The 15,021-nt window shown below is 39.6% G+C and overlaps 2 protein-coding genes across 3 annotated transcripts; one reads left to right on the plus strand and one right to left on the minus strand.

The window, feature by feature from the left end:
- The first annotated feature begins 3,104 nt into the window (after positions 1-3,104).
- Positions 3,105-4,204, plus strand: LOC115446157 (39S ribosomal protein L14, mitochondrial). Its single transcript, XM_030172722.2, has 2 exons — positions 3,105-3,355; positions 3,883-4,204. Exons 1-2 carry the CDS (start codon positions 3,172-3,174, stop codon positions 4,149-4,151), a joined length of 453 nt encoding a protein of 150 aa, XP_030028582.1. The 5' UTR covers positions 3,105-3,171; the 3' UTR covers positions 4,152-4,204.
- Positions 4,205-5,576: 1,372 nt separating this feature from the next.
- LOC115446162 (calcineurin subunit B type 2) lies at positions 5,577-14,899 on the minus strand. 2 transcript variants are annotated; one of them, XM_030172727.2, is made up of 6 exons: positions 14,646-14,899; positions 14,293-14,332; positions 13,987-14,022; positions 10,671-10,834; positions 10,238-10,372; positions 5,577-9,604 (listed from the first exon to the last, which is right to left on the minus strand). In XM_030172727.2, the coding sequence occupies exons 1-6, from the start codon at positions 14,646-14,648 to the stop codon at positions 9,434-9,436; spliced, it is 549 nt and encodes a 182-aa protein (XP_030028587.1). In that variant the 5' UTR covers positions 14,649-14,899; the 3' UTR covers positions 5,577-9,433. The 2 variants fall into 2 exon arrangements, with proteins under 2 accessions (XP_030028587.1, XP_030028589.1); XM_030172729.2 differs by lacking the exon at positions 13,987-14,022.
- Positions 14,900-15,021: the final 122 nt, after the last annotated feature.

The following is a 15,021-nucleotide window of genomic DNA, read 5'->3' on the forward strand; positions in this document are numbered from 1 at the left end:
AACACAAATAAAATTGATACATTCATTCAAACAGCGCTAAATATTTTTACCTAAGTACAAAAGTTAAAACGAGATTCCTAGTTCCTACTTGTTAATTTGCATTCGTCTCGTGAACTTTCTTAGTAAAAGCACAAAGTTTAGGACAATAATTAAAGTAATAATATCTTAATTACGTCATATCATCAGAAACCCACGTACGGCAATACTCGCTGCTCACTAGGGGCAGCAGTGCGCCCCTGACTCGCCATGCCGCGCCGCACCGCGTCGCACCGCGCCGCCACTCTTTTGTTTTGTTTCCGATAACCGCGCGCAATCCGCTCCTTATTGGGTTACCGCCTTTAATCATTGACGCTCGGCAGAAGTGAGAACCCGAGATGTGCCCTAACGACGTTCAATCAATAGGCACCAGCCACCTCCGCTCTGATTGTGTAATCAATACTCTTTTGATTCGACAAAATAATAAAAATCAGTAATTGAATCCCACTCCAGCTCGTCTTTATAACTTTAGATTGATGCCCGACGGATCGGTTTGTCTGATTTCCTGTCACTACTCCTGATGCGAACTGTACCAATTAATTCCAATACGGGTACTGTTTCACTCTCGTTTAATATACTAGGTGTTGCTCGCGGCTTCGCCTACGTGAAAATACTTTCTCGCTACAAGAGTCCCTAAATCACTGTCACGATTTATAGTGTCACCTGTACGGCGCAAGCGTCATTTAATAAAAAAAAAAACATTAAAAAATCCCTTATTTCCCGTTGGATCATTTTACCGGGACAAAAGCCTATGTGTTAATCCAGGACATGGTCTACCCGCGTCCCAAAACTAAACCAAATCCGTTGATATGTTTCGGCGCTAACTTCTAACAAACATCCAACTATTTTCACAAAATTTCACATTTATAGTATTAGTTTGTTTGAATAAGAAATACATATATTATTTCTAATATATTTCTTAAAAAAAATCTAATATATTTCTCGATGCAGTGATAGGCTAGTTGGTTGTGGAACGGATTGCCGAGACGAATTGTCCGCAGGTTCAAAACCCAAGGGCGCACACCTCGACTTTTCTAAAATTATGTGTGTATTCTTTGTGAATTATTGCTTGCTTTATCGGTGAAGGAAAACATCGTGAGGAAACCGGCATACCTAAGAAGTTCTCTATAGGAATTTCGAGGGTGTGTGAAGTCTACCAATCCGCACTAGGGCAGCGTGGTGGACTAAGGCCTAATCTAACGCATAATATTATTAATATATTTCTTATTTGTTCCATATCATGCGTACATGGTCATCGAAAATCAAGTTATTATTACTTACAAGTTCGTGATAAAAATAATCACGAAAAACGCACAGTGCCGACAGATGAAGTTTCCAAGTGGTGCGAATCAACTTTCCTCCGAGAATTTTAATTTCCAATAAAACGACGCATTGTAATACTTTGCACTGTTGTGATAATCTCACCTATTTGTAAACTAAGATGACATTAGGTACTGAAGACACATGTAGAATTATTAATGGTTTAACGTACAAGTGTAATAGTTTCCGGTCGGATTACTAAAATAATATTCATTGGTCCTTTAATGTAAGCCATTCCAAGTGACCATTACAATATTATCTATTTACGTAGTTTCAATGTAAATTCAAATCAAATTTGTCATGAAAGTTAAGCTTTTGTCTTATCAAGGCCTATTACTGTCATGGCTTGTGCTCTTACAGCTCTAAATAAGCAACGAAATAATATTACGGGTGGATTGCGGTTTCACCCGCGTGAAAGACCTTTTCCAGTTATAATAGTGTCGCTTACAGTGACATATTATAACTGGTACATTAGGTATACAAGCGTAACTATATCACTGTAGCAGTCCATATGCAAAATCTAAACTACGACATTAAGCATTAGCATTTATAAAATGAACTAACTTTTGATCCCCGCTCTGCCTGTATTAGCGTTCATTCTCAGGATAAAAGTAGGTACTTTATAGCACAGAAGGGTAATTTTGTCTATTGAAAGTAAGTAAAGTAGTATTTATTGAGTCTATCCATGACAAACATAATATATAAAATCAAACCCTTTTTGTTCATATTAGTTAGATAAATTGTGCTAATAACGTCGTATAGTGTATACGCTAACCTGTAAACATGATAAGAAATTGAATTTCTCGACTTATTATTGCGGAAGAGGGACGATGAATGTGCCCACCAATAACCTTAGTAGCTAGCGTGAAAGGCCAGTTTTGCTTTGCTAACCTTTGCGCATGGGCACTGAGATCGTTAAATGTCGAATAACATGCGTTCATAATTGAGCCACAAATGTCCTCACGCCTGTATACTTAAAGGAGTAGAATACGGCGCAACTATAGTAGCATTGCTGCTAGTAACATATTTTCCATCCATAGCTGTTTTATTCTTGGATTTTTTAATAACAGCACTGCATAATGTCTATGGTGAACCTGACTTTATGTGAGGTAGTTCCCATATTGAAGACCGAAATATATTGTTAGCTAAGGAAAGACGTCACGTCCTTGCATCGTGTTGTCACCTGAATATGCTGGCATATCTTGCAGAATGTATGTAAGTACAGTATCGGTGTAAGTACACCGGTTGATCCATCAACGCTACTTACCACCATCACTATAATCATGGCCTGTAATTTTTTTTTCACCATACGGATAGAGACAACTATCCGACAGGACATGCAGAATTTATCCAGTAATACTTACTCTTTTACCAACGAAAGATTATATTCAAAGGCGCTGATAATTAAATTATTAGATGGCTAATTGTCATCATAAGATGTATGAGCTCATTTGCAGTCGAAAATAAAACCAATGTAAAATTTCAACACTATTTATAATAATAAACTAGTTTTTGCCATATTTTTTGTTATTGCCATACCTATTCTTTGATCGATTATAATCAACTTTATTTTCCTTGATTGAATTTTGCTAACTCAAATAATTTAGAGGCGCTTTCTCTATCACTATAATAATATTGTATTCTGCAGCGAACATAAATAATATTTGATCTATCAACACGCGCCGATTAGCTAGTTAGTGTGGTTTTGAGTTCCATTGCCTATTTGTTTTAAATAGTGATACCGTCAATTTGACAGCTGTTACCTGTCAAAAAAATAACCTAATTTTAATCGGTTCATAGCTAAATTAATCAACAATGTTTAAATCTTTAATTACTAAATTATGTCCAAGTCAATTAACTTGCGGTTTCCACACAACCGCATGTCTGAATGAAGTGAGATTATTAACGAGATTGCGCGTTGTCGACAACTCTGAGATTGGCATGAGAGCGATGGCCGAAGGAAAACCTCCGAAAATTATCTGCGTTTATAACAAAAAACGTATGTACTCTCTGTTGTTTTGGTTTATAAAAAGTTCATAATTAGCTACTGATGTAGAACTTGAGTATTTTAAGTGACAGTGAATTTTCGGCTAACAAACTAACTAAATACAGATTACTCTTGGAATAAACCAATTGATTCATCCGTATTATAAAACACAAAAGGGTAGCAATCTACATTACTTCCCAAGAGTTATATTATATTGTTACTAAAGACAAAATACATACATACCTATATACTTACTCAAGAAATTTTCTTCCTACATATTATGTTGAATGTGCTGACAAGTAAATGACCTAAGGCACTGATACATATTATCAAAACAAAATTTTAAAATAATGCCACCACAGCCGGTAGAGCTGCTATTCGATAATTGGTTATTAGAACAAGACCAAATACCCTCCAATATGCATGAATAGATCTATTGTGTCATCCTTACATTGGACCAGAAATTTCAAAATAATACTGCACAATCAGTTTTTTTTAAATGTAATGTGGTAAACATTATATTTATATTATGTTTCCAGGTGTGGGCTTCATTGGTGACAGGGTAATGGTGGCAATAAAGGGGCAGAAGAAGAAAGGCATCCTTGTTGGCTTGAAACAGATTCAAAACGTAAAGGTGCCCAAGTTTGACAGCAACAACATTGTGCTGATAGATGACAATGGCACTCCACTCGGTACCCGCATCCATGTACCCATCCCCACCATACTGCGGACCATACTTAAAGAGAGGACACATGCCAAAGGAGCGGACTACACCAAGTTATTAGCCATAGCAACTAGATTTGTTTAGTGTATTTGTTATTTAAGTAGTTAGGTAGTAATATATTGCATTGTAAATACAAACAGAGTTTGATTTGCTAACATTCCACAAAAAAATAACCATAAGATGTGTTGTGTAACAAGCTGAAGCAATTCTGTTAATTCAATATGAATTAATGAAAGTGGGAATGACCTTTTATGATCTTGACTTGCCTTCATTAGCTTTATGAAAAAGATAATCACACAAAAAAGCATACCACTAAATACACAAATACTGTTGTAATGAGCCGTTATCAAAGTGGCTACTCCTGCTATTGTACCCATAGTATATTTATTGGTTACATTCTTCAAACAAGAGTGCACAGTAGATGAATGTCCACAGGTTCACACACCTATGATTCATTAAAGTTGTGTGTATATATATCATTCAATTTAAGGAAAATATTGATAGGATTGAGAGGAAACTTACAGGCCTAAAAATTCTCCATGTGAATTAAGAGACCATGTGAAGTCTGTTGACTAGGCCAACATGGACTAAGGCCTAAAACCTCTTTGTAGTAAAGGTTCATTCATATGCTCAGTAGTGGGCAATATATAACATAGGGCTAGTATTATCATATTCCTCAAATGCTGGATAATTTTGTTAATTATTAACATTTGATGTTAAATATAAGCACTCAGGAGTAATAAGCTTCCAATTACTAATATTTTTTAAAAAATTGGTTTTTAGTTCCTGAGATTGTGCATTGAAACGAGCAAACTCTTCAGCTTTATATATTATTATGGATGTCTGTATACTGTGTATGACAAAATATTCTTTATATTTTCCTAAATCTAATTTAGTTGTTGGTGCCTCAGAATACAGTATAGACAAGTGACCAAAACATCCTGGTGAGGATCACCTTGCTGGGCAACCTTGTGCCCAAGCAGATAACCAACCATAGAAAAGCCAAATAATTTTTCAGCATACTTGGAAATACATATATGTTGCCCTGGTCCCACATCAGACGTACGCCCTCATACGCGATTGCAGAATTCATCGATAAGAGTGGAAAGTGTAATCTACATAATAATTCATGAACAATATGACCATTCAAAACTGTAAACATTGGTATAAAAATATTTTTCTGTAAATAACTACTCCGTTTAGTGAATCAATGCAACTGATGGCAGAGCCTCAGAGGTATTACCATGTAGGAAACACTTCAATAATCCATAATGTGTCAAAAGCTTTTAATGTATTAGTATAGGCAAGGTATTCATTTTTAATATTATAAATAAAAGTTACATTATTTTAAATAGAAAAAGAAATACGTAAAATGGCCATTGCGATTCAAGAGTTGTCCACACCTGCTGGCCGCGCTCAATCTGTATAATAAATTGTGACATACGTTACCACAGGAACAAGGGAAGGTAGGGACATACAAAGGTTTGAAATTGCTATAAAAAGAAAATATGCGATCGAAATTTGAAAATTTAATAAAACTCCTCAGTTCCACTCAAGAGTAGAGTTAATAAGACACGCTACCTACCGATGGATGAGCAGACGACACGACACCGACCTTACATTGTGTACTCGTACTATACCTCATAATTGTAGCTTAAGTATAGTATAATATAGTATCATAGCATAGTTCACCCGGCACGGCCGGCACGCTGCACCGCCTTCGTCTCACTGCCATATGTCGCAGTGTCCAATCCCACAGAACTTTGAGTATCACCATCAAGATTCGTCAAAGCGGTGAATTATGTTATGTATTTTTTAAGTTACTGCTATGATATATTTTAGACAGCAACAAAACAACACTGTACTGTGGAACGGACAGTATGTCGGAAGGCAGATCTGGAAGACGCGCAGCGCACCGTCGGTCCCCGAATAAGGCTTCAGAATCATATTGCTAATTAACCACACAATTTGTTAAAGCTGTGAACGATACACATTCGTACTCGTCCGAAGTTATTCGCATTAAATATTCATAACACTATCAACAACGCGGCGCGGCGCCATCGCCGGCGCACGGACTGAGGCGTGGCTTCAAACAGCTGGTCTTGTATCCGGACCACCGTCCGGTTTTAATGAAAGCGCAGACTTCGTATGCTTGTAGACGTTTGAATTGTTCTTTATCAACTTACAAAAGGTAGGTATTTTACCGAACTTGTGGTGTTATTATAGTGAAAATAAGTACTAGCACTGTATACTGGCCCGCAATTACGTACTAAGAAAAGTTGGATAGGAGATCTATCATCATCTACAAGCGTCCTCAGTGCGCCGGCGCCGCGTCGCTTTGCGCACATTTGTTATCTAACTTTATATAAACAACACACGACGACAAGAAAATACTTTATACTAAATTAATTAAAATGTTTTTTAACATTTCAACCGACCGCAACGCCGATGGATGCACGACGATATAGTCTTTTGCACACTCAGTACACATTCTCGCGTCAGGAAAGAGATCACGGCGCGACGCTCGGCGCGATGCTCGGCACGACGCTCGGCGCGGGACGAAGTACGCCATGAATCCATCGCGACGTTAGCGGATCGGCTCACAAGGTTTCTTTAAACATTCCTACTTTACACGAGACGGGCGATGGTAACACAAAATATAGTTATATTAAATAGGTACGTAAATATTCTGTACAATTTATTTATGTAAAATCTATAACGAGCCACGTGTTCAAACATCAAGGATGAGGAGTGCAAGGAGCAGGACCCGCCGACGTCACTTCAGCGCGGCGAATACCTGCGGGACAGGAGGGGGTGGGTTGGGGGGAGACATCCGCGGCACACACCCTACACTACTAAAACATACGGTTCGACACATGGAATCGAGGATTTATAAACCTCTCGATAGACACACTTTAATCACATATGGTGGAAGCATTAGTTTTGTTATTGTGTGCGGAGTTCGGTCACGTCCACTTCAGGCTCATGCTTCGTTTGTGTTAAGTCGTTGTCGACTCGAATGTTTCAGACGTTTGGGTGTGTACCGCGACTGCAGTTTAGTAGACATTATCACAGCGAGTACCATCGTGTGAGAACACCTCGAACTGCTGACTAGACACCGACAAGACGAGTGTCTCTCGCATCTTTCGACGTGCTCTCTCAGAAGAGATATAACCTAAAGCGCAATAGATAGTAGCGAGATGCCGGAAACCTCTCAACACGGGTTTCACAAATAGACTCCGATCATCATGCGTTCTAAGCGTCAGTAACCCAGACTCTGAAAAGCACTTCAACGACCTCTTAAATGTGTCCCCGACGCATTGACACTGACGCGCTACATGCACCATAGACAAGATGCATATGAACAATCGTTAACGCTAATAGGAAAAAAATGCACGGGAATGACATATCTTAACGATACACTTATCGCTAAAATATCTACATTTGTTTGTTTTCTATTATCGTTAACGATTGTGCATCTTGTCTTCAGCAACAAGGCGCGAGAATTCCTCGCTATTGCTGGACGTGATGATCGGAAACTCTATGTTAACAATATCCGACATAGTTACACAGCGCGTAGTGTTGAGTAAGTTTCCAGCTCCCACAGCAGAAGACACAGGAAGTAAGGGATGGCGGAGACACGAGGGAGAGGGTGAAAGGGGCGGGGGGGTGCTACGAGGTACATCGACGATGATCATCGCGATCACAATTGACGCCACACAGACAAGGACAGACCACAAACAAGCTATCGACGTAACATTACATATATCGTATAAAATTCGGATAAGGCGATTGAGTGTTACTCGTAAAGTATTCGCGACTCGACTGTTCTGTCGCTACAACTATGTCACTGGATATAATGTTACGATGAAACTACCCTCACAGAAACACTACGCAGACAACAAATCCGAGAAACAGGAGGCTATCGAGAATGTCTACCGACGCAGTCGCACGACCACCGACCGACCTTACCGATGTAGTCGCACGACTGCTTGGGGGTTGTACCAGCGTAGTCGTACGACTAGGTGTTTGTATGTCATGCTGTGGTGTAGTCGCACAACTATGTTCACTGGTGTATTGGTTCGGTTCTGGCGTGTCGCGAATAGGTGTAGGATGGTTGCGGCGCGACGGCGCAAGTTCTCTCCACTTACTACGAATAGTGTGATTACATCCTAATTTTACTGATTTTATTAAATTTTTACTTTAGAATTTGAACACAGAACGTGTACCTAAATATTCATATTATTCATAATGCATTATGCATACTAACAGTTATGTTGACAGTGACTTTAGTCCAATGTAATAGAGCTCTACAACGGTCGGTTGTGACTAGTGTAGAGAGTGGAGGTCCGCGCGGAGGCGCCGAGCCCTCCGGCACTCCCGGACACACACAGACTACGTGGATTTGCATTGAACAATAAAATGTTACGATAAAATACTAAATAACAAAAATAACTAAAATTACTGCAACAAAAACTATTAATATAAAAAAAACTCTACATTTGATTCGACTACGATAAAAGTCTAAATTTGATGATGTATAACTACAATAATATATAATAGTATAATGTATAATCTTATAGTTAAATAGAGTTTAAAACTTTAATGAATTATGATAAGAGGAGCGTCGCCGCTCCGCGCCGCATTCCCGCCGCCTGCACTCCACCTCAACCCGCTTCACTCCACCTCACTCCACCTCACTCTGACGAACTTGAGAAATGCCTGTTATGTAAATCAGGTTTAAAACTATGCCACGAGCTTGGATATTGATGACGTTGACGATTGGTCACACAGTACGAGCTCCGCGCCGAACTGACAGTGAACAGTTCGTGCTGACTGCATAATATTAAGTGCGTTTAATATGAACTCACATCACGGCTTCATTTTTAAATATGATTTGCTATTGCATAGCTATAAAACGCATTATGATACGATTAGGCAAAACTGCAAAATATCCGTCGCATAGTAATTCAGCAAAGCAAGTCCACTGCAATAACCAGGTCAACTGGCACAACTCGCACTTTGTAACCAAACCGGTCCCAAACAAAATACGCGAGAATTGATGTTGTGGTGCGAACTGTCACTAGACATTGACATTGTACGAGACGAGGCAGCAGCGAGCAGGAGTACGGCGCCGACACCACTCGCACGCGTCCGATACTAAATAAGTCAGTTTGCATGAGATCACGTTCGATAGAGGTGCTCCTACTGTACCGTGTCGTGCACTACTTGAAGGAATAGATATATGTTAATAAATACACGGACGCGTGTGGCGCGTGGCCGGCGGGCGGGTGAGCGGCGCGGCGCAGACGCAATTGCAATAGTGATCTATCTAGGGAGGGGGCGGGACGACGCATGCGCGGCGCCTACACGTCCACCACCATCTTCTTGTGTATGTCAGTGTTGCCCACCACGTTACAGAACTCCTCGAATGAGATCTTGCCGTCCTCATCTTTGTCGGCGAACAAAATCGTCTTGTCCACTATCTGTTGCAGCTGCGTGTCCTTCAGGTTGTTGCCGACCATCATCTTCAGCACCTGATGGTACAACGGGGACCATGTTCAAATACACATTTAACGCCTGTATATACATTAAAATTAAGCCAGTATTAGACGGAGTAAACACAATGGCGAACCAATTCTCATCCGCGTTGCTAGGAAACACACGTCGCTAGAAACTTGTTACAAGAAACTCACTCCGCCTAATTGAAGCTCTATTTGAGCACGAATTGTCTTGGGCTTTACACAGCATGATGAAAGAAGTTTACCCCTACTTATATAAATGACATGAACTAGGGCTCCTGCCACAGCCGTAATCTGACAATGCATGGCTTGTCCCGAGACAATGTCTGCGTCGTAATGGTGCTGCATGTCCGGATAAAAACTAACATACATATTATGGTGTTTAGGCCCCGGCATAGTCGCCCACACTGTGTCGCGTTCTCAGATCAGCCAGGGTATACACATATCCAGTTCAAATAGGCCGGCATAAGAGTATCAACTGGCGAGGAATAATCATCTGCCTTCGTCGATACTTTATCTGGACCTCACTACGCTTACGATCAGGTGCTGTGTGGTCACATTGCAGTGCCCATATAAAAAAAAAACAAGCGTGACTCGACCCAATGTTTTTATAAACAATTAACATTACAAAACTAGTAAATAACTTGCCTGGAAGAGCTCGCCGTTGGAGATGAATCCGTCGTTGTCCATGTCGTAGATGCGGAAAGCGAACCGCAGCTTGGACAGCTTGTCGCCCTTCACGCTGAACTGCGACACGCCCTGAATGAACTCTTTGAAGTCCACCTGGAAAATCCCATCAAACAATTGATAATTGAACTGAACTAATCAAATCGAACACAGGTTATTGGCGCAAAGGCGTGCAATTTTTACATCGTATCTGATGTGATCATGGATTCAATCAATTATTATAATATTACAATTTGAATACCGGGATTGATTGGACTGACAGAATCGCCTTTTTGTCATGGAACAGAAGTAAGCTCGACGAATAATAGATAGTTATCTCTCACTATTCCGCGAGCCTATTACCGCCTACGTGTCGGAGACGCAACGTACGGATATGTGCGTGTAAGGCGCTCACCTCGCCGTTGCCGTCCGCGTCGAATATGTCGATGACGCGCTGCACGAGCGGGTTCTGCTGCAGCTCCGGCAGCGACATGAACTCGTCGATGGAGAGCGCGCCGGAGTTGTCCAGGTCCAGCTTGCGAAACCGCTTGCCCAGCCGCCGGATCTCGTCCGCGTCGACTGCACACACGCGCGCCGAACGTCATACCTCGGATCGGAAACTGCACAATGCGATACTGCGAGCTGATAGCCGCCGCCTGTATCGTCACGTTGCACTAGCAGCTCGCACTACCACCGCACACGCCGGCCGCCGCGGCTCGTGCCTCGTCTACACATACCTCTGCTATATGTACACATCGAGGTGAGCCTGTGACTGCCACTTCGCTAGCGATACGCGTGCTTTTACTATTCCCTAATTCATTTTACCTTTTGGCCATTAATGGACGCAATGAACACTACTAGAGTACAAGCCATTACGGCAGCGAATATTTTTACTAATTTGCAATTGGAAACAACTAAGATCTGAGGTCACGTGTGTTAAGGTCGTCGCCGCAACTATAATACAAAGTTACGTTTGAAACAATAGTCCTTACACGGAAATGTCGCTGAGCATCAAATATGCGAGAAACGTTTTTGAAAAGAATTTCTGGTATATCTGACGTACCTAGCTCCCTGCCTTATAGAAATATAATTTTATTGTTATACTTTAAATAAATTTCTTTTAAGTTTTGTGCTAAAATGTAAACATTGAACTTATATAATTTTCATGATATTGCATAATTTACCATTATTCTTTATAGTAATAATATTATTACTATTTTGGTTTTATAATATTTTGAGAACATCCATTTTGAATTTCTATTGATTCATTTTGTAATTTTAATAATTAGCTTTTACTGTCGTGTTTTATGACCTGCCTGAAATAAACACCAGAGCGGTGGAGCCACATAGTTACAAAGGCAGAAGAAACGATTTGTCACCGAACAAAACTAAAATAGTAGGTACGAAGGAGTAGTACCGACGCTCATGCGCCGATACGGTACAACCAACATGAGGACAAAAACCTCATTAATATTACATGAGCCTGTTTATCCTACAGTGCGTCATCCGCCGAAGAATACATGGGCATATGCATAAAACAGGAGGAGGAGAGGGGCGCCGGCCGCTTATCAGCCCGCGAGCCGACATAATCATTATTAATAGAGCTTCGTCGCCGGCTCAACTGTTCTATAAAAAACACAAAGCATTGTACCGTGCGGAGCCGCGGCACGTCTCACCGAGCCTGCCGTGCTCACTCGGTGGACAATGTGTGGCATCACCGCGCCTCGCCCAACATCAAACGGGTGCCATATCCAACACACAACTACCGCGCACAGTCGACATTATCTCTAATATTATCGACACCTAGCTATTGGTGTGCACAACACAAACATTGCGACCACAGTAGTTATTTAAACTTGTTCCTATAGTTTCGATCTAATTTTGTGTGGAATTTTAAACATGTCAACGGAAACAATAACTCTTATCGGATCTAGCGCCCGACGTGATGCGATTATAGCGTTTGCAAACAATGGCATTTAGGAGTTCGAGACTATCAATATTTACTATTGAATTGACTACTGTGTTAAGGCGTTCGTTCGTTCAAATTCGTTGTTTTTACATAGGTGTCATTATATATTGTGTTACACCGCCGTCCACAATTAACGTAAGGATTAGGAAGTGTCGTTCTACACTTGGGGTTTGACTCGAGGCAAGTTAGAAATCTGGACTGGATAATATTTTGGATGTTCAGTTGAATATTTTGCTCCTTGGATGTTTTACTGCGAATAATATGTAATTCTTGTCTGAGTAGTAAGTTAATAGTTTAGAATAAACCAAAGCCTAAAATATAACTATAGTATCCGTTAACTGATCGATCGCATATAAATATTATATTCGAATTCTACCACACTTAATTAAAATTCATACTATTTAACTCCCGATACCCGAATTTAATATCAAATAAGAACAATATACTAATAAGATGTATCGTTCATTTTGCTTGAGATGTTTGTGGACAACTTATTATTGTTTATGCCTCAAAACACTGATATGCCTACATATTCAGGCTGTAGACATGTCTCGAACTACACCATTGCAGAAGAATCTGTTCATGGGTATAAATATTTCACAAATGTTATAAGGAATCTAGCCAAATTCACGAAAATATAATCACACTGAGCCAAAAGCTGTGTATCTGATCCAAACAATTTGGCATGATGTTTACAATGCTTTTGTCTCAGTACATTTCACTGCATTCTACTACATACATACAAAATTAGACAAATACAAATTATTCTATGGGATGTGTCATTATTTCATTTTGAAGGTCGGACAATTTCCAAGTATTTATTTTAATTTATTACAAATGAGCATGAGTAGAGATATAATTACTTTTTTTTTCATATGATCTATATTTATAATCAATTTATGAATTTAATTATGTTACTAGGAAAAGTATTTTTTCAGCAAAAACTCAAAATTTGTGACTTGTAAAAGAAATCATTTATAAAAGATCTTTAATATTCTACTCAATATCTCAATGGCCTTGATTTTGATATGTCTCAAACCTATTTATGCATAATATATAAAAATGCAAAATAATTTCACTACCCACATACTGTCATCTTCCAAAGACTTTAAATTTCTATGGTCTGTATAGAACCCCAGATAAAATTTATATTTATGTAATGATCTATATTCCAGGCTTTAATTATTTGAATATAGCCAATACACATATTGATAAATGAATATTGCATTCCAATTCAGAAAGGCAAATCCATCTGCAGCCGTGGCCGCAGCTGCGGGAACATCGATAGTACACTGTCATCTACATGTTGACGTGGAACGGGATGCACTAGCCATACAGCATGTGGGCTCACCTAACTATTAATGTCCAGAACAGCTTTTAATTTGTTGTCTCAGGTAATATGCATGAACACGCCTACAAAGCTAACTAGCATCGTCTATTTAAACAGAAAGCGTAATATGTTAAGGCCAAAGCTTAAAATTAAACATGACATACATCTCCACAAGAGCAGCCTGTGTGACATCACCATCATGGATGTGCACTACAGTCACCGCCATGTGTATGTGTGTACATGTGTTCAGTGAACAGTCTGTGTGTTCTACACAATACATACACAAGTAGTTTGTTTATTGATGCACTTGCAACAGTGTAACGCATGCATGTGTGGATGTAAAAACTGTTCTGGACCAGTGTCTGTGTGTGTGTGCATGCTGTGGGCTAACATGTAGATGAGCGCTGGCACGAGTGACACTACCACACTCACAGTTCTCCACCTTAAAATCAATGCAGTTTACACGCGCTGAAAACAAATCCCATGTTACATAGGTATGCACACCACGCAGCCCTCCAGCGACGCATGCTTCATCACACCATTCCAAACAAACTAGACCACACTGTGGCTCATGGCTCTACGCATTTAGAACTTCACTTTAACTTTACAATAACCGCGTTTACGTTATCATTGACGGCAATTAGTATAGACCATTTATAAACAAGTATTAATCTAACTGTAAACACAACAGATTACTTAGTGTAGTCAACTCACACAAATGAATGAATCTATACTTACAGTTTGAACATAGTTCCATAGGAATAGAGTTCTCGTTACCCTGAAACATGAACATTTACATTACATATGCAGTCGAACTCATTATACTCATTCGGCGAAGACCTGGGTGACATGCACCTAAAGTACCACCGCCACAAGTACGAATGCCATATCTACCCGAAATGTTCAAACATTTCGCAAGCATGTGACACACGGTACCGTGCTGCAAGGCTGTAGTTTATTATTTTCATTACAAAACGCCGCGGGTACATCGCAATCGCAGCTCAATAGTTAAAACCTGTCGAACTCGAACAGTACGGTACCAATCTATTTTCATATGACACAAATGAGCATTTACGAGTCAAAAAACTTACCATTTTGTCGTTTTTTATTAAGCACTAAGTTTATTAAAACAATAAGTATTTTGTGTACTTGAAATAATTAGCGATAAAAATTAATCAATCGCAAAAGAAATACTTGACACTCACACCATCGATCTAAATAAATTGCGCACTGATAGGTGTTGCCGTACAAAATGCTCTAATATCCCACATTTCCACACCCTAATATAAAAAAATATAAAAGGTAATAAAATAATATTACATAGGTATTGTGTATCAACATGCTTTTTTTAGGATTGTATTGTACCATCAATAAAAATAGACAAATACAAGGAATCTTTTAGTTAGGCTTATACATTCGGAATGGTAGACTGAATTCAGAAGCTCCGGATCCTTTAGTTTTACACAC

Source organism: Manduca sexta, chromosome 11 (assembly GCF_014839805.1).
Source record: "Manduca sexta isolate Smith_Timp_Sample1 chromosome 11, JHU_Msex_v1.0, whole genome shotgun sequence".
In the NCBI taxonomy this organism is placed as follows: Eukaryota; Metazoa; Arthropoda; class Insecta; order Lepidoptera; family Sphingidae; genus Manduca; species Manduca sexta.

Bases quoted from the DNA above. Each gene is read 5' to 3' on its own strand.
- LOC115446157 (XM_030172722.2), top strand. From the start codon at position 3,172: ATGTTTAAATCTTTAATTACTAAATTATGTCCAAGTCAATTAACTTGC. The intron at 3,356-3,882 runs GTATGTACTCTC...TTATGTTTCCAG, and splicing joins CTGCGTTTATAACAAAAAAC to GTGTGGGCTTCATTGGTGAC.
- LOC115446162 (XM_030172727.2), bottom strand. The intron at 10,373-10,670 runs GTGAGCGCCTTA...GGGATTTTCCAG, and splicing joins ACGCGGACGGCAACGGCGAG to GTGGACTTCAAAGAGTTCAT. The intron at 9,605-10,237 runs GCAAGTTATTTA...TTGTACCATCAG, and splicing joins CCAACGGCGAGCTCTTCCAG to GTGCTGAAGATGATGGTCGG.